Source organism: Drosophila grimshawi, unplaced genomic scaffold (assembly GCF_018153295.1).
Source record: "Drosophila grimshawi isolate 15287-2541.00 unplaced genomic scaffold, ASM1815329v1 contig_59, whole genome shotgun sequence".
NCBI classification, from domain to species: domain Eukaryota; kingdom Metazoa; phylum Arthropoda; class Insecta; order Diptera; family Drosophilidae; genus Drosophila; species Drosophila grimshawi.
Window position 1 is genome coordinate 596,792 of NW_025063406.1, and position 19,341 is coordinate 616,132.

The 19,341-nt window shown below is 42.5% G+C and overlaps 1 protein-coding gene across 1 annotated transcript in view; it reads right to left on the reverse strand.

Moving 5' to 3' along the window:
- LOC6564384 (forkhead box protein P1) overlaps nt 1–17,992 on the reverse strand; it is a 41,069-nt gene extending 23,077 nt beyond the window's left edge. Inside the window, exons 1-3 of the mRNA XM_032737461.2 lie at nt 17,916–17,992; nt 755–1,306; nt 104–281 (exon numbers count right to left, since the gene is read on the reverse strand). Coding sequence (XP_032593352.2) covers nt 104–281; nt 755–1,306; nt 17,916–17,992 — 807 coding nt within the window. The remainder of the gene's footprint in view (nt 1–103; nt 282–754; nt 1,307–17,915) is intronic.
- Between the last annotated feature and the right edge of the window lie 1,349 nt (nt 17,993–19,341).

A 19,341-nucleotide genomic window follows, 5' to 3' on the forward strand; every position in this document is an offset into this window, starting at 1 on the left:
TGCGCACATAAAAGTTAGAATGAATCTTTATTCATGCGGTTCATAATTAATTAATTCATTAATTACAGTTTATATTAAGGATTGTTAAGACGTGAAAAAATACCTTCCGATCCGCTTTCGATGGTGATAATAGCTGCTTTGATAAGTACAAGTGATGCATCATAGCTTGCAAGCGATCTCGCTCTTTCTGCAGGTGTGATTCCAATTGAGAAACAACTTGCATTTGTACCCGAGCTTGGGCTGTCGATCGGTCATCTAATGCATGCTCCGAATTAAGATGCCTACCAAAGAGATAAAAATATATAAATTAAACACATTCTCTATAAATACAAGAAAAATAATATTCACATAAATGTCTTCGCATTCATAATTCGAAAAGTGAGTGTTCGATTTAGATATGCGCATATGAGTTACAATAATTTATAAATCTGATACCGCCTATACCCATATTTAATATACACGAAATAAATAAACAGATTAATATAAAATTCAGTAGTTAAATATTTTCAAAAAGATAAAAACAACATAAGACACCGAGAAATTGTAATAAAAGAAATTAGTATGGAGTGCTTTTGTTTTTCTCTTCTCTTTGTTGGACATATTTGATATTTTTTGAAATGCTGTATAACTATTATTAAACTTATCTTAATTATCTTCTTTCATTATTTTGATAAGAATTGATTTCGAATAAAGCAAAACAAATATATATATTTACTTCTAATTTTCAATCACTTACTCTACACTAATCACTTACTTCACAAACGAGGCAATATCTTCTAAATCCATTTCACAACCAGGCCAGCGACATATCCCATGAGCAAAAAGAGGATGATAATATTTGCGAATGGCAAATACATCATGTATGTGATTATATTCATTGCTGTACATATCACTCTCTTTCGATCTGAGCAACTTTTCAGCATCTGACAAAATTGTTTTTTCGGGATCAGAAATCAAATCGTGAAAACTGTAAAAGTTAATATCACCGCTGGGGGTCATTGTATAATTGTGTTGACCTTGAGTTACTTGTATTTGATTTCTAAACTCTGGATTAAAAGCCGATTCTTCTGCGCTTGAAGCTGGCGAACTAGACTTTACAATATGGGACGCATATGATGTATTATTAGGAATTGCATCTTTTTGAAAGCACATATTCTTAACCGTTTCTGGACAATATTCCGGAGATATTGGAATATGGTAATGCGATTTTCCAGACGTGTCTTTTTGATGATTCATTTCTAATTGGGAAGATGCCTTATTGTCCTCGGAGAAATCATCCTCAGGAATTCGAATCATAATAACAAACCTGAAACGGGAAGAAATGTATTCATAGCTTTAACTAAACTATATTCTGAGAGATACTTTCTTAGTTTATTGTCGCCGTGAAGATAAACTTCCCTTCATTTAAATTTAAAATATTATTTTAATTTATATGAATTTTTTTTAAACAATCTAATACTTTCAGTCACACTCTTTTAACACCTTTAACACCTTTTAATAAAAGCATAATACTATTATTTTTATCAAAGGTGCTTTCCGCGGGGCAGTCAGAGCACGTTAGTAAACCCGTATTATCCAGTGATGAAAAAAACAGCTTTTCATTGGGTTGAAATTAAAGAACATTTGAATGAGTTTCTATGTCAAGTAGTTAACTGGCATATAAGAGGTACAACTTGAAATATCCGTGTACTTGGAAAGGTGAAGTTACACCTAAGCTACATACAACCTGATCTCAGTGTCTCGCTGCTTTTCGTATGAGGCAACTAATGGAAGACGTGAACAGTTTTTATCAGAGAAGTACCTCTAGTAAGTGGCCTTCCTGCTTGTAAATATAACTAAGGGATTTAACAACAACTGCATATCGGGCCGAGTTGAGACCCAATTATTTGAAAACAACCGCAACACACAAGTATGGAACTCTCAATAGAGGTACTGAACAGGCCAGGAACGAACAACAGCAACAAAGGTGTTGCTCTAAGCAAAGAGGCAGACACCGTCCCGAAGAAAGAAACTGATATGCGCGATAAAGCCCGAAGTGCAACAATCAACACATCTCGAAATGTCTCGAGATCCCCCACTAACACCGCAACAAGCATCGCTTCACCATACCCAGTCCTTCGCCCCCCAGCTAACACAATTGGCTCGTGAGGAATACGAAGGATAATAGAAAGATATAGCTTTATTAAGGTCGGATCCACGATCCGTGAGCTTGGGAATGATTTTAATTTTTAGTTGATTTATCCACCACCCAATGCTCTTATTCAAGTAGTACGCTTGAGGTGACCAAAGAGGCAACAGATGAACGTTACGAGTTGTCCTAAACAGACAAAGGCAACGAATTCGAGCGTAAAAGAAAAGAAGAAGATGCGATTAAGATGGAAGTATGGAACTGTCCGAAATAAAAATGGTAGAGCTAAGCCATCGAGAACAGACACCATTGTCCTCCTTTGGAGCAGTGGCAGATGAATTATCTGGCACAGCACTTGATGGTATAAGGAAAAAGGCCGAAGCTTTTTTTTGAACCCACAAAGGCCTCGGACGACAATAATCAGATCATGCATGAAGCAGTGCAGTCGCTTTAAGGCGAAAGGACTGGGGTCACAACCCTGACAGAATTGACAGTAGTCAAGATAAGCAACGGCAACGAGGTAATCACGGAGAAGGAGACTCTACTATCACTGCTGACGCATTTCAGGGAGATATGGATAAACCGGTCTGATCAAGCTTCCAGCTGATGGTGCAGTATACAAGTATAAGGGTCGAACTAAGCGGAAGATAGCACTAATTCGGCGAGAAAAGAAAAGGGTAAGGAATGCCAAAGAGCTGTAAAGTATTTGCTTTGCAGTCGGAAAGAAGCAGACGTTATGGTATACGTAACTAACAGCGCAACGTCCGCTATTCAACCGAGCGCTATCCCGCCAAAGATGAAGATGAGATTACATCGGCAAAAATTCGCCAGTAAGTGGATGAAATCTCGGATAAGGCGGTCATATCAAGTGAGCAGTCGACAAGCTCCGCACCTTACTAACAATAAGTCGCGGCAAAGCTTTGCCATGCTAAATTAAACGCTAGCTTGTTGTGTAACAGCCACAAGCCACCGTCCGTTACTGGAGACGTCAAGATAATATAATGCGTACAGCATTTGCCATCATGCTCTGACCCACGAGCATACCACCACTTATATTAAAGAGTCTTCCCTTTACCTAGCTTAAGAACTTTGCAAAGATGGTTATGCAAATGTGATGGACCTTGGACGTCGCTTTCGACCTTACGATGCAAGATTTCTAGTTAGCAGATGAAGACAAAGTGTGTGTGATCATTTTCGACTCAACATTGCAAGTGGCAATGACATGAGATCTGAAGAAATAATGGGAGCTGCCAGTGTTTTTTGATTTTAATCGCAGATTGGATGTACTAACTGTGCATCTTACTACACGATGCGAAATATCCCTATTCTGTATAGCACGGATCTCTGAGCAGGTGGACGGCTTTTCACCACTACGCGCGGGAATCACCTGACAAGACTGCGGACTCTGCAACTTTTAAGCATGACGAAAGTTCCAAGTCAGGAAAATCAGTCAGCGGACCCGTTTACCAAGAACTTGGTGGTAATTGTAATCCTTGAGGGGTCTTCTGCAACTGAACTTCCGGTTGGAGTGGGTGCCGAAGATTCTCAGGAGTCAAAACACAAACGCGTCTGCCAAGCCATCGGTGGAAAGACTGAACAAGGTAGACTGGACCGCGCTTTTGTGCCAGCCGTCCCGGACAAACAGCGGATATGATTACGACAATCTTATCGACAAGGTGCCTGTGTTGCCTTTAAAAGCATCGCCTAACCTCCCCACAACCACAACCTCCATCCTACCACTAAATCTCACTCCAGGCCGACTAATGTGTCACTCGAACCGTGCCGAGAGTCAACCTGGCTGAGAGCCCGGATCAACAAATAACTCAGTCTCAAACGGTGGGCTCAGGCAAATGGTGACAGCCTTACCCGGGTAATGCGGATCTTCGTACGGGTGGACAATTACTTCTCTGCATCTCGTCTGAAATAATATTAAGACAAACAAATTTTTAAAATACAGCAGGATCTCCCTGCTGAGAATGTCGCAAAACGAATGGAGAACCGCACCCTGGAGGGCGTGAGGTCCTCACATGTGCTAGACCATCCTCCATATCGTACTACTCCAGCAACAAATAGGAGAGTGCCACTGTCGCAGCAAGGGCGAGGTCAACAAGCCCCAGCTTCGAGGTAGGGTAGTGCGGTCGGACCATCCCGACAATCACGCCTGGCTGTGAGGCAAGTTAGACATCGACCGAGAAAGACGGAGGAGCCCCTGCCATCGAGAGGTCAACCCGGCGGGCTGGATCAATCTCTGCATGAAGCCCAGCTCTTCAGCACTCACTGGGCCTCGCCCAACATATGCGGCGATGGCTAATAAAATAAAGGTGGCCGTGTTGCCTGTGGAATTCCTCCATGTAATGCTCAGTCACGGAGACCATCGTAGACGAGGTCATTACGTCCGGTGGTTGGGACACTGCGGTCTCATTCGCGGGCATTCACTTCAGGGTTGGCTTCTTGATGATTGAATGCTCCGATGAAGGTTCAGCGTATTGGCTGAGCACCGTAGGGTCGCTGCGACAATCGTGGAAGAGCGTGTCCGACATACCGTCGCCCCACTGTATCACGTTATTATGTCCCAGAAGCGTGGAACAGTCAACCTAATCCTAGTTGGTTCTGCTGAGGAACCAGAAAAACTCGATACCAACTCGTAGAAGGTGATAACTAGGAGGAATGAGGATGCAGGAGCATTCCTATTTATCGGGATAGCTAAAATATCCAGAAACGTGATAGTTGAAGGAGGGCACCAGGTCGTCTTTCGTTACGGGACAATCCCTGTAAGTGGCCTGAAGAAAAAAGTTGGGGGGAAAACGCAGCCCGCCCCAACAGAAGAGGAGGCCACTGCACGGGCAGTGACCATCATGTTGGACGACCTAGAAGAAGACGAGGAATTAGCGGAGATGACGCTCTGTTCCAAAAAACTAGGGGACACGGGTGACGAGGACATACCCATGTCCTCACAGGCGGTAGCAGCTGACGTCAAATTGACGAGCAGCGATAACGGGGTGCAGCTCCACGCCCCAATTGCCGTGCCAGTTGGAGCCGCTACTATAGTAGATGACAAAGATCATCGAAACAGGGCTAGCCCACGTAAACCAAGGATGTTTACCAAACACCACCTTAGGCGAGGTCTTGTGCAGGAGCCATGGGCGAACAATGGCATTTAAGGCATATTCACGACCAGCTGAAAGGTAATCTGGGATCAAAGAGAGGCAATGGCACTTCACCGACATTTGTAACTAGAGGCAGGGAGGAGGTGCTAGACATTACCCTGACTAGCTGGACCCTACAGCCTCACCTTAGGGACTGGCTTTTCTCTCCAGAAGGACCTATTTCTGGCCATAAAATCATCCTATTTAAATTACAATTAAATACGGATGGCAGCGTACCAAGTCGCAACCCCAGAAACACAAACTGAGAAAGATTTAAGTTGCCTTTAGAGCTTAATTCTGCCTGTGGAATATTAGGTATACCCAGACATACGCCTGAGCTAGAGTGGGCTGTAGGTAAGCCTAACAAAAGCATAATCGAGGCTTTTAAGGAAAACTGCTCGGTAAGGAAAATGTACATGGAAAACAATGCCCCTCGGTGGAACGACATTTTTCAATAGAGCAACGGAGTATGGGAACAGTACCGTTAGTGTCTGACCAATAAAACTTAGGAAAGCCAAGCGGAATAACTATAGGAACTTCTGTGAAAAAATAGCAAGTACACGTGAAGGCGAAAGGCTCCATAGAGTGTATCTAAATTGACGCCTGACGCAAATTTGGTATTGTAACGTAAAGACAACTCGTTTACGAGTAACAGCAGGCAAAAACTAAAACTAATTTTTGAAACGCACTTTCCAGGCAGTATACCCCACGAAAATGCTATCGAAATTGGGAGTAGGTATAGACTGTCGGCTGATGACTGGGCATGTGCCAAGCCGGCACACACACCGCAGAGGCTACTTCCTAGTGCTTCAAATCTCCCGGACTAGACGGAATATCGCCAACAGGGCCAGGATATGCTACCTTCCCCTATTAACAGTCTTGCCTTCGGATATATACCGAGCGCATGGAGGAGAGGAAGTAACAATATGCGCCTTTTTAGATATAAAAGGCGCCTTTGACAACACATTCCATGATGCGATAAGGGATACCCTCATGAGGAGGGTTCTGGACCCAACCAAAGAGGTATTCAATATCAGGGAAATGCTGATGACATTGTTACCATATCACGAGGCAAATTTGAAGAATCACTCTGACATCGTTCAGCTATGAGTGAAAATATCGAGTGACTGGTGTACGGAGGTTGGACTCAACCTAAACCCAACAAAAACAGTCATCATCCCCTTTACTTCAAGATTTAAGTTACAGAGAATGAAGCATGGGGCAAATAAGGCTCTCAGAGAACCTATTAGTACCAAGTAAGGAGGGAAAATACCTCGGAGTCACATTAGATCAAACTTTGGCACTCATGTTCAGAATACGATAACAAAATGCTCCAGAGCGCTTTATACAAGTCTTAGCATAGCCGGGTAGTTATGGAATACATCACCAAGTATAATGAGATGTCTATACCTAATGATAGTAAGGCCCATGCTGATCTACGGAGTGATAGCATGGGGGACAGGGCGCGGCTGATCGTCGTGCAGAGACAACTACATAAGTTGCTGAGAATGGCCTGCGTATTTTTGACTGTACCAATGCGCACAATGACAAAGGATGTCTTCAGAAGGAGTTGGGGGCAATCACATCCTGAGGCTGAGAGATGCCTAACTTCTTTCAGATGAACTGCCCCTACTGGTACGGAGCTGGACATAGACACCAGGAATCCAACAAGCCAGATGTTTTTAGAATACTCACCGGTCTATTGACAGGACACTGTAGACTAAAAAGTCACCTAAGTAAACTAGGTATTTGTTGCAACGAACAATGCAGGTTTTGTGCAACCGAGGAAGAATCCTCAATGCATATCTTAGCTGAGTGTTTTGCCAACCCAACAAAGATAATAACATTTTTGCAGGACCTGAGGTTGATGGAGGAGCGCCTGGACCCAAAGGCCAAAGTGCATATGTCCAACCATTGGGGTTCTTGACCAGGGCAGTAAGGATGTAAGGATCCCTAGGAACCAGTGGAAGTGGGTAGAGCGCTAGCTGTCCACTTCTCCTAACTGCTGAATACACACAGCATGTAAGGATGTTGGGTGCTACTAAAGTGATTGCTTGCGATGACGAGCGCTCCGTTGAACTTATTAAAGTTGCAGAAGCTGTTGTTGGCGAGGCCTGAGGAGCTAAGCTTGTCGAGATCCCGAGTAGACCTCGCGCTCGTATTTGGATTGCCGCATCCCTGAAGGAACCGGATGACTGGAGAAGACTCTGTCGACCAGCCCTCTCCGAAGACCGATGCGATACCTGTAGCTGGACACATATCCGATACGTTGACACTGACACAGGGACTAGAGCCTATGTAGCGTGGAGGATAGGAACATAACGGTGGTGGGGGTAAAATCTCCACAAGTATCTAAGATTCTGCAGATAAATGTTCACTCCTTCGGGGTGCAGCATCCGCTGCTCTAATGGCTCGCTAGGTTGATGGCGGAGTTGACACAGTAATATTTCAAGAACCTTCGGAGGTCGGAGACAAGGTTTGCGAAATAGGATGGAAAAACTTTAAGTTTATAGCAGCTCATAAGGAAAGTAAAACAAGAACTTGCATTTTAGCTCCATCCAGATTTAATAAGCGATCTCGTCTTGGAGTGGAAGAATCTTGAAAGCGGCCTCATATTACGCTGTGATGTCAATGCTCACCACTCCCAGTGGGATAGCATGGATACGACTACGAGGATTGACTCACTCTCTACTATCTGCAGTAAGGTAAATAATCCCACCTTTATTAATAAGAATCGAAAAGAGGTCATAGACCTGATTCTTGCCTCACACTTCCTTTGTGATCAGCTGAAAAGTCTGCGACGACCACTCCTGATCACTCTCTGATCACTCTCTGATCACATACACTTAGAATTTGAGCTTTTACTAAGCTCCCCTAAATTAAAAGAGAACGAAGTTGAAAGCCTCCAAAAATGAACTAAGTCTAAGAGGTAGGGCTACGTAGAAATCGTGGAGAGTATTTTGCGTCGCTTACTGATGCTGCGATGTTGAGGAGAATCCTTCCCAGAACCACCCCCACACTTGGTTTTCTGAAAAAAAAAAACGATACATCATGAACAGGCTCTGGTGAGGAATCAGTAGATAGCCTCGTGCGTCCTGTCTGTTCGTCGATCGTGCCTCTCGTATATTTCGCGTCTGTCGTGGCTGTTCTGTCTGTGGTTTCCGTCTGTATGTCGTGACTGTCCGTCTGCTGTGTCTGTCAGTGTCTATCGTCCGTTATGCCTGTCTATCTGCAGTGTCTGTAGCGTGTGCCTGTCTGTCGTATCGTTCTGTGCTACTGCAATGTGCAATGTAAAAATCTGGCAACCCTCGTTTAGCTTATCCTAAGTTTCCATTCGTTCGCATGTACTCAAATATTAATCTCTCAATAGTTCTGTAGCCACTCCGTTTTTGACTGCCGAATGCGTCGCGTCATTATACCTATAAAAGTGTGATTCCTGCATATCGTTATCTTGTTTGTATATGCTGTAAAACTGTGCGCTTGGATCTAACAAATCCAACAGTAGACAATTCAATGCCAACTTGGAAAAGATCCGTGATCTCTCTAACTACGCTACTCACACCAATCTACCCCTCGCAGTCTGCTTCCTTCGCACGTAAGTATTATCAATTACACAAATGTTAAATAACTCTTCAAAACTAGAGAGTATCAGAAAACTCAATTACAATTAAACAACGAGTTTGACATATTTCTGAAACAAAATGGGATGGTCCGTCAATTGAGTGTGCCTCACACACCCCAGCAAAATGGAGTTGCAGAAAGGATGAATCGTACCCTCGTGGAGATGGCGCGATGTATGCTGCTAGAGGCCAAACTTAAAGGAAGTTTCTGGGCAGAAGCTGTACATACGGCAGCTTATCTACGGAATAGATCTCCTACAAAAGCTGTGCTCCAGAGTACGCCATACGAGTTATGGACAGGGCGAAAGCCATCAGTTGGCCACCTTCGTACATTTGGGTGCTTGGCGATAGCGTTGGACAAGACACAGAATCGGAAATTTAGACCGAAGGGTATAGAATACATACTGGTTGGATATGCAGATCAAGCTAAAGCATATCGCCTCTACAACAGCGCCAGTGGTAAAATGATCGTAAGCCGTGATGTATATTTTGTTGAGTCAACAACAGAATCAAGTGCAGTTGATATACCCATGTTACCCAATTTTAATTGCAGCAAGGTAATTACAGAAGTCCAGTCCAATAGAAGCAGAGGCAGCAGCAGAGGCAGCGGCGAAGATAACGGTAACACCGATACCAATAAAAGTGAAATCAGCAAGAAAAGTAACCGACTTGAAAGAACAAGTGGGCACGGATGGCGAAGACCAGACCAGATGCACAAGCTGAATCTTGTGAGCAGTGATGCCGTCGAAACACCAGAAACTGTGGAAGAAGCATTGGAAAGTCCACAGGCGATCGAATGGCAAAAAACCATGGCACAACAATTCGGAGCACTGAAAGTGAATGGAACTTGGGAACCAGCCGAATTACCATCCAATCATAAGGCGATTGGATGCAGATGGGTCTTCGCACTAAAACGTGACAAAAATGGCACCATAGAACGATACAAGGCTAGGCTAGTAGCAAAGGGCTGCAGCCAGAAACACGGAGTGAACTACGACGAAACGTTTTCGCCAGTAGTGCGATATGCGACAATAAGGATGGTGTTGGCCATAGCAGCTGAACTGGAGCTACATGTGCACCAACTTGATGTATCCACGGCATATTTAAATGGAGAATTGCAGGAGGATGTTTTCATGAAGCAACCCCGTATGTTTGAAGAACAAGGAGTGTCTGTTCTTAAACTTCGAAAGTCCTTATATGGGCTAAAACAGTCTGGACGGATGTGGAACAAAAATCTGAACGAGATGATGACAAAAATTGGTTTTTCGGCATGTCCAAGCGAGTTGTGTGTATATACTAGGCATACACAAAACAACATAAACATAATTGCAGTATATGTGGATGATATGATGATGTGTTCATCAGATATTGGTGAGTTGACCAGTATACATCCAGACCTGACATTTTACATTCAGTATGTAAGCTGTCTCAACGGAATACGGATCCCCACCAAGAGCACTGGGCAGCAGCAAAACAAGTGATGCGATATCTGAGGACGACGTCTTCAATGGGCATAACATATGCTAAAACTGGAAATCCCATCAAAGGCTACGTTGATGCGGACTGGGGTGGAGATAACACGGACCGAAAGTCGTACACTGGATACGCATTCATTCTTGGCGGTAGCGCATTCTCCTGGGAAAGCAAGAAGCAGTCGTCAGTAGCACTAAGTAGTACTGAAGCCGAATATATGGGAATGTCGGAAGCAACTAAAGAAGCTGTTTATATTCTGAAATTATATAATGAAATAAACATATACAGAAATATGAAAAGTATTGTAATTCATGGCGATAATTTGAGCGCTATGAACTTAGTTAAAAATCCAGTTTACCATGCAAGAAGCAAGCATATAGATATTCGTTATCACTTCGTGCGAGAAGTTTTTAATAAGAATTTGAGCAAGTTAAAACACGAAAATTGTAATAGATTGCTTGGTCTCAAATTAATTGCCAATAATGTGTATTGAGGGGGAGTGTTGAAAATATGTAAAAGATCAATACAACATTCCGATTACTAATGTTAATAACAGAATATATCGATACTGCGCTCGATACCTTAATTTAAGATTACATTGAATAAATTCTTCTTAGTCTAACCGCCAAACCTAGTGCATCACTTTTTGCCGCTTTAAAATCCAACATATACCATAAGGAAACAATTGCACTACACATCAAGTCAGTGGCTCGTAAGCATGGCCAAAGTAGAAACACGACAAAAGTGGTTGAAAAGCCTGTTTGTCAAGCCAGTGGTGAGGGTGCAGCTGGTAAGAACCCAGACCCATCCGACTCCGTGATAAGGCAAGCACTTGTGCAGCCAACCTGCCAGCCGGAGCGGGTGCAAAGGGCGAACTACCAACCACCACCGCTGCGGCAAAAAGGTTCACATACGCCGACAGAAGAAATGCTGCAAGCATTCTGAAGCGGCAGAAAGCTAATACGGTGGCTAACCCACCAGCCGAGTGGCAGCATAAGGTGGTGTGGGCCAGAAAGGTGCTGCCAAACTTCTGTGAGGCTCCACCCAATAAAGAGCAGAGCCAGGCAAAACGGAAACGCTCGCAGGAAGCCCATGGACTCGTTGCAAAGCGGGCCAAGGTGCAGCAGGGAAGGTCCTTTGCTGATATCGCCAAGGAGAGAATAAGGGTAATAAGGACGGTAGAATCCTGAGGAATCAGTGGAAGTGGGTAGAAGGAGCCCTCGCTGTCCACTGCTTAAAAATGCTGAGCAAGGTGCCTGGGCCACCACCGGTATGTAGAGATGCCGGGTGGTACCAGGGCAACACGAAGGTTATCGCCTGCCAAGATGCTCGCTCGGTAGAGCTTTATAAAGCTGCCGTAGCAGAGATCGGCGAGGTCTACCCCGGGGCGAAGCTGGTCGCTGTCGACTGAAGCGAAGTCCCGAGTAGACCTCGAGCACGTATCTGGATCCCGGCCTCTTTGAAGGAACCGGACCAAGTGCTAAACCTACTGGAGGGAGGTGAAGATTGAGGCCACCGATGGGCCAACCAACCAGGCAGTGCTGATCCTCAATAAGGAATCGCTGGCCCCCATCGAAGCAGCCAAAGGCGAGCTCAATTTTGACTTCGGCTCCATTACTGTCAAAGTATACAAATCGGATGCGCCGGCCGGAGGAGACCCTGCTGTCTGTAACAAGACGGCTAAACAGGGCCCTCCTGCGGAGATCGGAGCAACCGATGAGGAGCCGGAGACCGGTTACACGTCGGACACGTCGACTCTGACTCGGGGCCTTGAGGCCTTGTGTCACGAGTTAGACGAAGATGACTTCACGCTATCGGAGGAGGACGATAGCAATAATACGGTGGTGAGGGTTGAATCTCCAGATGTCCTTGAGACTGAGGCAGATAAACCTTCACCACAGTAAAGCAGCATCCGCTGCTCTGATGCTCCGTCTGGCTGGAGGCGGAGACGACATAATACTGGTCCAAGAACCTTGGGTGATCGGAGGCAAGGTTTGCGGACTAGTAAATAAAGATTATAAGCTCTAAGTAGCTGGAAATGAAGGTAAAAAACGCACCTGCATCCTCGCTAGAAAACATTTAAATATTTTTCTGCTTCATAATTTTAGCAATGCCGACAACACAGCGGTAAGCCTGGAGCTCCAGTCAGCTCCGGTAAGGCTACTGTCTGCCTATATGGCCTACGATAGCGCTGGCCCGCCACCTGACGAGATCGTAAGGTCCCTCGTCCAAGAGTGCGAAAAGCACAGGATTGGCCTAATTATAGGCTGCGACGCCAATGCTCACCACACTCAGTGGGGGAGCACGGATACAAATCAGAGGGGTGAGTCACTCTTATCCTTCATCCTAAATACTAACCTTCTAGTATGTAACACGGGAAATAAACCCACCTTTATTATTAAAAATAGGCGAGAGGTCATTGATTTGACCCTCGTCTCACAATCTATGAGTGATCAGCTAACAAGTTGGAGAGTATCTGATGACCACTCCTTCTCCGATCACAGGTACATAGAATTCAAGCTTCTTGCGAGCCATCCAGAACCAGTTCACTTCACAAATCAGAAGAGGACGAACTGGGAAATCTTCAAAGCCAATCTTGACCGAACCCTTTCGGAACACCCACCGAAAGGCCCGGACAACTTAGCTCATCTCTGCAACCTCACAGAGATTTTCACTACAGCTTGTAACAAGGCTTTTAAGGCAGCTTGCCCTATCAGTAAGCCAATGCATAAGAGGAAACCACCATGGTGGACACCTCAACTAAATGTCCTTCGACAAAGTTGCAGGTCTCTTTTCAATGCGGCAAAAGCGCAAAATAATGACCAGCAATGGTCAGAATACAAATCAAGTCTGGCTAAATACAAAAAAGCCACCAGACGAGAAAAAAGGAAATCTTGGAGAGATTTCTGCACGGATATTGATTCAACTACTGAAGCTGCAAGGCTTAGGAAAGTTTTATCAAAAACCACACCCACACTAGGTTATCTGATAAAGGATGACAACTCATGGTCGGTCTCCAGTGAAGAGTCACTGGACATCCTCCTTAAAACACACTTCCCTGGCTGCTCCGAGCAGTCCCCAAGGTACGCAGAAACCAGTGGGCAGTGGGCAGTAAACAGCTTCAAGCCGTTCAAATCCCCAGGCCCTGATCAAATAAGCCCAGCCCAATTACAGAAGGCGGGAAATACAGCCATAAACTGGCTACATGAAATCTTCGGGAAGATTCTGAAGACTGGTCGCATCCCACCGACATGGCTACAGTCAAAAATAACCTTCATACCCAAAGCTGGGAAGCCATCGCACACCAGCGCCAAAGATTTCAGACGCATCAGTCTGTCATCTTTCATGCTAAAGACCCTGGAACGACTTATAAGTCTCCATCTCACAGCATCCATTGACCCCAGGCTTATGTCGGAGTCCCAACATGCCTACAGGAAGGGCAGATCCACAGATACTGCCCTTCACTCTGTGGTCTCTATTATAGAGAAATTTTTACTTCATAAGGAGTACACCCTAATAGCGTTTCTCGACATTGAGGGCGCTTTTAACAACGTCACTCCGGCAGCCATAACTGGAGCTCTGCTGAGCCTGGGGATTGACACTGGTCTAGTGGGACTGATCCGTCAATTGCTTACTTGCAGGACTGTGACATCCACACTGGGGTCGTCAACTCTCTCCAGGTTCCTAAGCAGAGGTACGCCACAAGGAGGCGTCCTGTTACCCCTACTATGGAACATAGCAATTAACAAATTGCTGCGGGACATGGAGGGGGGCGGCTGCAAAACGGTTGCATATGCAGATGACGTTGCGGTAATTGTCAGGGGAAAATACCCACAAACTCTCTGTGACCACATGACTAGTAAACTAAAAATACTGTCATGCTGGGCACAAGAGAGTGGATTAGGGGTAAACCCAAATAAAACGGAACTTGTTCTTTTCACAAAGAATTACAAGGTCCCTTTTTTTGTCCCACCCAGACTAAATAATGTGAATTTACTCTTCAAAAACAGTGCCAATTTCCTTGGATTGACACTAGACTGGAACCTCAATATCTTAACACGGGTTAAAAAGGCAACATTCGCCCGATATACGTGTAGAAAATCTATTGGGCTGAAATGGGGTATGTCCCCAAATATCGTTCGATGGTTATACACATCCATAGTCAGACCTATACTTCTGTATGGCGTCGTAGTATGGTGGCCTTGTCTTAAAAAGAAAACCACCCTTTCTAAACTAAACAAAGTTTAGCGTATGGCTGAACTATTCATATCAGGGGCGCTTCATACTACACCTAGTGAGGCACTTGACGCTATCCTGGACATTCCGTGTCTGGAAAGGCAAGGAATGGAAAATGCAACACTTACGGCCATAAGACTCAGAGAATCCCTCGCCTGGGCTACTCAGAGTACTGGTCATGCCTCTATCCGACCATCCCTTCTAAAACAGATTACTGCGTGCCAGTAACACAACTAGGAACACCCTTCAATACATACTTCCCTCAAAGAGAAGAATGGGTTCATGGTACCCCCGGTCCACCGGCAACCATAACCTTCTTTACAGATGGCTCCAAGCTAGACAACCGTGTAGGCAGAGGAGTCTACTCCGAGCAACTCAACATACAGTTATCCTTCAGCCTTCCAACACACTGAAGTGTCTTTCAAGCTGCGGTACTGGCCATAAAGGAAGCTATAGACTGCCTAGAAAGGCTCAAAGTTAGCTCTGGCTACATAAACATATATATTGACAGTCAGGCAGCAATTAAATCAATCAGCTCGATATCTTCCAATTCGATATCAGTAACAAGCTGCCGCAAATCTCTACACGAGATGGCTAAACAGCATGTTATTAGCCTGATATGGGTTCCTGGTCACCAGGACATTGAAGGCAACTGCAAAGCCGATGAGTTAGCTAGGAAAGGTACCATACTACCGCTCCTCCCGGACAAGGAAAGTATAAGTATGCCTCTAGCTACCTGTAAGCTCAATATCAAGGAGGAGTACAGGCGCAGGTCATGCAGAAAATGGCAAAATGCCACCTGTGCCCGCTTAGCACACCAGACATGGCCAAGCATTAACTCCAAGCGCAGCAAAGAGCTGTGCAGTCTGAGTCGGACTAACTGTTCCGCAGTGATCCGGGCTCTAACTGGGCACTTGCTGGTCGGCATTCATGTCAACAGACTCCAGGTGCCATACAATGACTTTTGCAGAAGCCGCAAAGAGGAGGAAGAGGTGGAATCTCCGGGACACTTCTTCTGCCTCTGCCCAGCACTTGGCAGGAAAAAGCTGGCAATCCTGGGAAACTACTCCCTAACTGGTTTATCGGAGCTCCGATATATGAGACCGGCCAAGATAGCGAAATTCATAAACGCATCGGACTGGGCGAATGTTTGACATGTTAGAATACTTTGGAGGCACGACTGTAGGAGAAAATCCCTGGATCCCATTCGGTATCACAACGGGCCAAATATGGCCTAAGTGTGTCAGCCCATCGGGCTGACAGCCGATATAGCCTAACCTAACCTAACCTGCATTCGATTTAGCAAGACAATATCGCCCTTTGACGAACGGTTTGCACTGAATATTTTTATGTTGAACGTTTTAAATTGCTTACATATTTATCCCCTTCCTCTAGTACGTATACTAATACTATTTGCCGGCTTAATGTCTGCATTAAAGGTGTTGATAAGAATCTGACATGTTTTGAAGAAGTCTTTGACTTGATTTCGCTTCATGTTCATGTTAATGATAAATCTTTATTCGATACACTACAGTGCAGTCTTATGATTTTTTGACAAAAATAGGCTTAGCTCAATATGTAGGTTATTATGACAGACAAGCAAAGTCTTAAAAAGACTGAAATGAATTATGCATAGTTCCATTGCGTAATGCATCGTAATTCTGTGACCCTTAGGAAGTTCATGGAATTCGTTGGAGGTTTGCAAGTCGAATCTATTACTGTACCTAGAAATATACTGGTTTAATAAAGGGACATGTTTGAACGTCTTCTTAAATTACGAAAAAAGTTTGAGAAGATCCATTATCCAATACCAAATTTTAATGGATTTAGCACATTTTTTGTGATATCGCATAAATATTATTTTGTCAAATTTGAAAAAACCTTGATATTATCCGAATTAAATATCAATCATTTTTCTCAAGTTGAACAATGTAAACTTGCAGGACTTAAAAATTTTACAAAGTTCAATTAAAATTCAGGCCATCCACTAAATCTAACACATCTGGATGAAAATGAAATTTATAAGTTATACTCAACGGTTGGGACGACATACAACTGCGAGTTGCCATTTACTGGTCTGAAAATAATTTTGAGGAAGCTCAGAAGATAAATATCTGATCAACTGGTAGCCGACCTATTACGAATTAAAGAATACAAAGGAGCTATGTATTTGTTTGACATTATGTATTCATTTGAGGTATTTCATTTCCTATTATTTATTTTCGCAACAACTATCTTCCTGATTATGAAAAAAATGGCAAAAGCACCGTAAAAAATCTACTTCAAAGCTAAGCAAACTTTTGCTAAAATATAAATAACAATCCTTAAGATGAATGTAAGAAAATGGAACTGTTATGAACTTTGCCAATAGTACTTCACAAATCCAGGAAAAACGGTCGAAATATATCAGCTTAGTCAGTAAGATACAACTGAATGTATGTAAAACAGAAGAAAACCAATTCTTATACAATTTTATAAAAAACGGACACACATTTGAATGGCCTATAAAGCGAAATAGGTGAATTACTTGTTTTGGAGTTTAGTTGCTATTTCCAATTTCTGGGACAGATATAAAATCTTTTACAAGATTTAGATTTTGGCTGAAGCAATTTAAATAACGTAGAACATCCGTCAAAGCCGAAATCAAACACAATAATCTGCTTGTAATAAATCTCTATAATTTTCGGAGACCCATTAAACTACTCAAATTGGTAAATAAAATAGGGAAAAATACGATTTTCAATTTTTTTTACTTAACTTTGTTTTACCTGTCCTAGGTCCATACGTATTCAATTGATTATCTAAGGAGTACGACTTATTAAATATATAAACTTGGGTTCAGGGTATCTGCTAGTCGAGATCTTTCGACAAAAACATTTTTGCTTGTCAATTTCTATCTCGCTGTGCTCAGATTATTTGTGTTAGTTTTGTGCAGTTGCCAAATGGTTTATGTTATGTTATGCAGTTATGTTTGTAATAGAGTTGCTTGGTAAATCCGGCAGGCGACGCTTGACTTAATTTAATTAAATATATGTATTAAATGTTTGATCAAGCAGACTCCGATCTGCAAAGGTACCTAGTCTTGAGTGTGCACATGTTTTTCCTTTTTTCTCAAATTGTGTTCTGAGGGTCTTATAATATATATATATATAAATTGCTACAGGAAATAAAATTATTCGTTTGTCTTCTTGCATACATACATACATGTATATATAAGCGTATACAAATGTACATATGCATATAATGAACTTGTGAGTTTCCTAATCGCGAATGCAACCATCAAATACACATTTGGGTTTATGTACATCTTACATTTTAAAATACAAAGTCCTTACGCGTGTATGCATGATGTAAGTTATGTATGTACCCTTACTTGTGTGTACATACATACTTAGTAACTTCTAATTAATTCGTTCGTAAGCCTTTTAATCCCTAGCGTAAACATGCATCTAGATATTTATGATGAGGCATATGAATGCGATCAATAAATGGAACACTTAAATCTCTTCGATTCGTAAAATACTTTATTTTTATGTACATGCATATGTATGTATGAAATTGCACTCCAGTTTTTTCACACATACATAAGTATATACATAATTACATGTTTTAAATATAGCACATGCATAGATAGTTTTGAATTCGTTTCACGTTGAATAATAAATAATGAATTAAATACAGATACAAAATATCAACGTGCCCAACAAACACAAAATAAATTATATATTTCGGTTGGTGAAAAAAAATTGAGCAGTGACAACTTAGGATAGAGCGATTCAGGATATCGATACCAAACATCGATGTATCCTGTAGCAGACCAACATGAAGCGGAATTTTGTTCAAAGACCAAAAACGCAATTCTCATTTATATAGGCTAATCATACGTTGTGGCATCAATCGGAACGCATGGAATTTTTTCAATGAAGTGAAACGCTCTTCACGGTGGGAACATCAGTCACAGCTGCTATATAACTATAAAATTTTTGCGCAAGTAAAATGAATATATATTTTCAGAAATTATATGTTACAGTTGTTTGGCTTTACACGGTTTTGCAAGTTCCGACAGAATTCTAAGAAATTGATTAGGAAAGGGTCAAAAAAAAAATGCCACAATTAGATTTTAATTTAAAAATTGAGACGAAATGTTTAAAATGCGTTTGACAATTTGGCTACTTTCAACTTTCAACTCGAACTTTAAAGCTTTCAAGAGATTTATTTAAGAAAAATAATGACTGTTAAGCTTAAGTTTTTACAATATGTACAAGATATTGTGTTCTATCACTCGGCAATTTAAGCAGGTTACTTCTATCACTAAGCAGACAATATTGTATTGACTGTTTTGTGATGATATGCGTCTTTATACGTCCTGTTTCCTATTCTTCTGTCTAAATGTCGTTCCAAGCGCCTTTCAATACTATTTGAATCTATAAATTTGGACCAAAAATAAAAAAAAAAAAAACATACAGTTATTTAGGCACATCCCCTAGAGAATATAGTTTTGATTCACAATCAAGTCAAGCAAATGATTGTTTTTGTAAATAATTTTTTATATATTTAATTATTGCGCTAGTTGCAATAGACTTAAATATAACTAGGTTACAAATGAAAATTAACATTTAAATATAGTATCCGATTTACCAAAGCAGATGGGAATCTGTGTGAACGAATTTCGCTTGGTCTGAGGTGTATTACCTCTATAAGCCGAAATACTCACAATTATTGACCTTCCCAATTATTA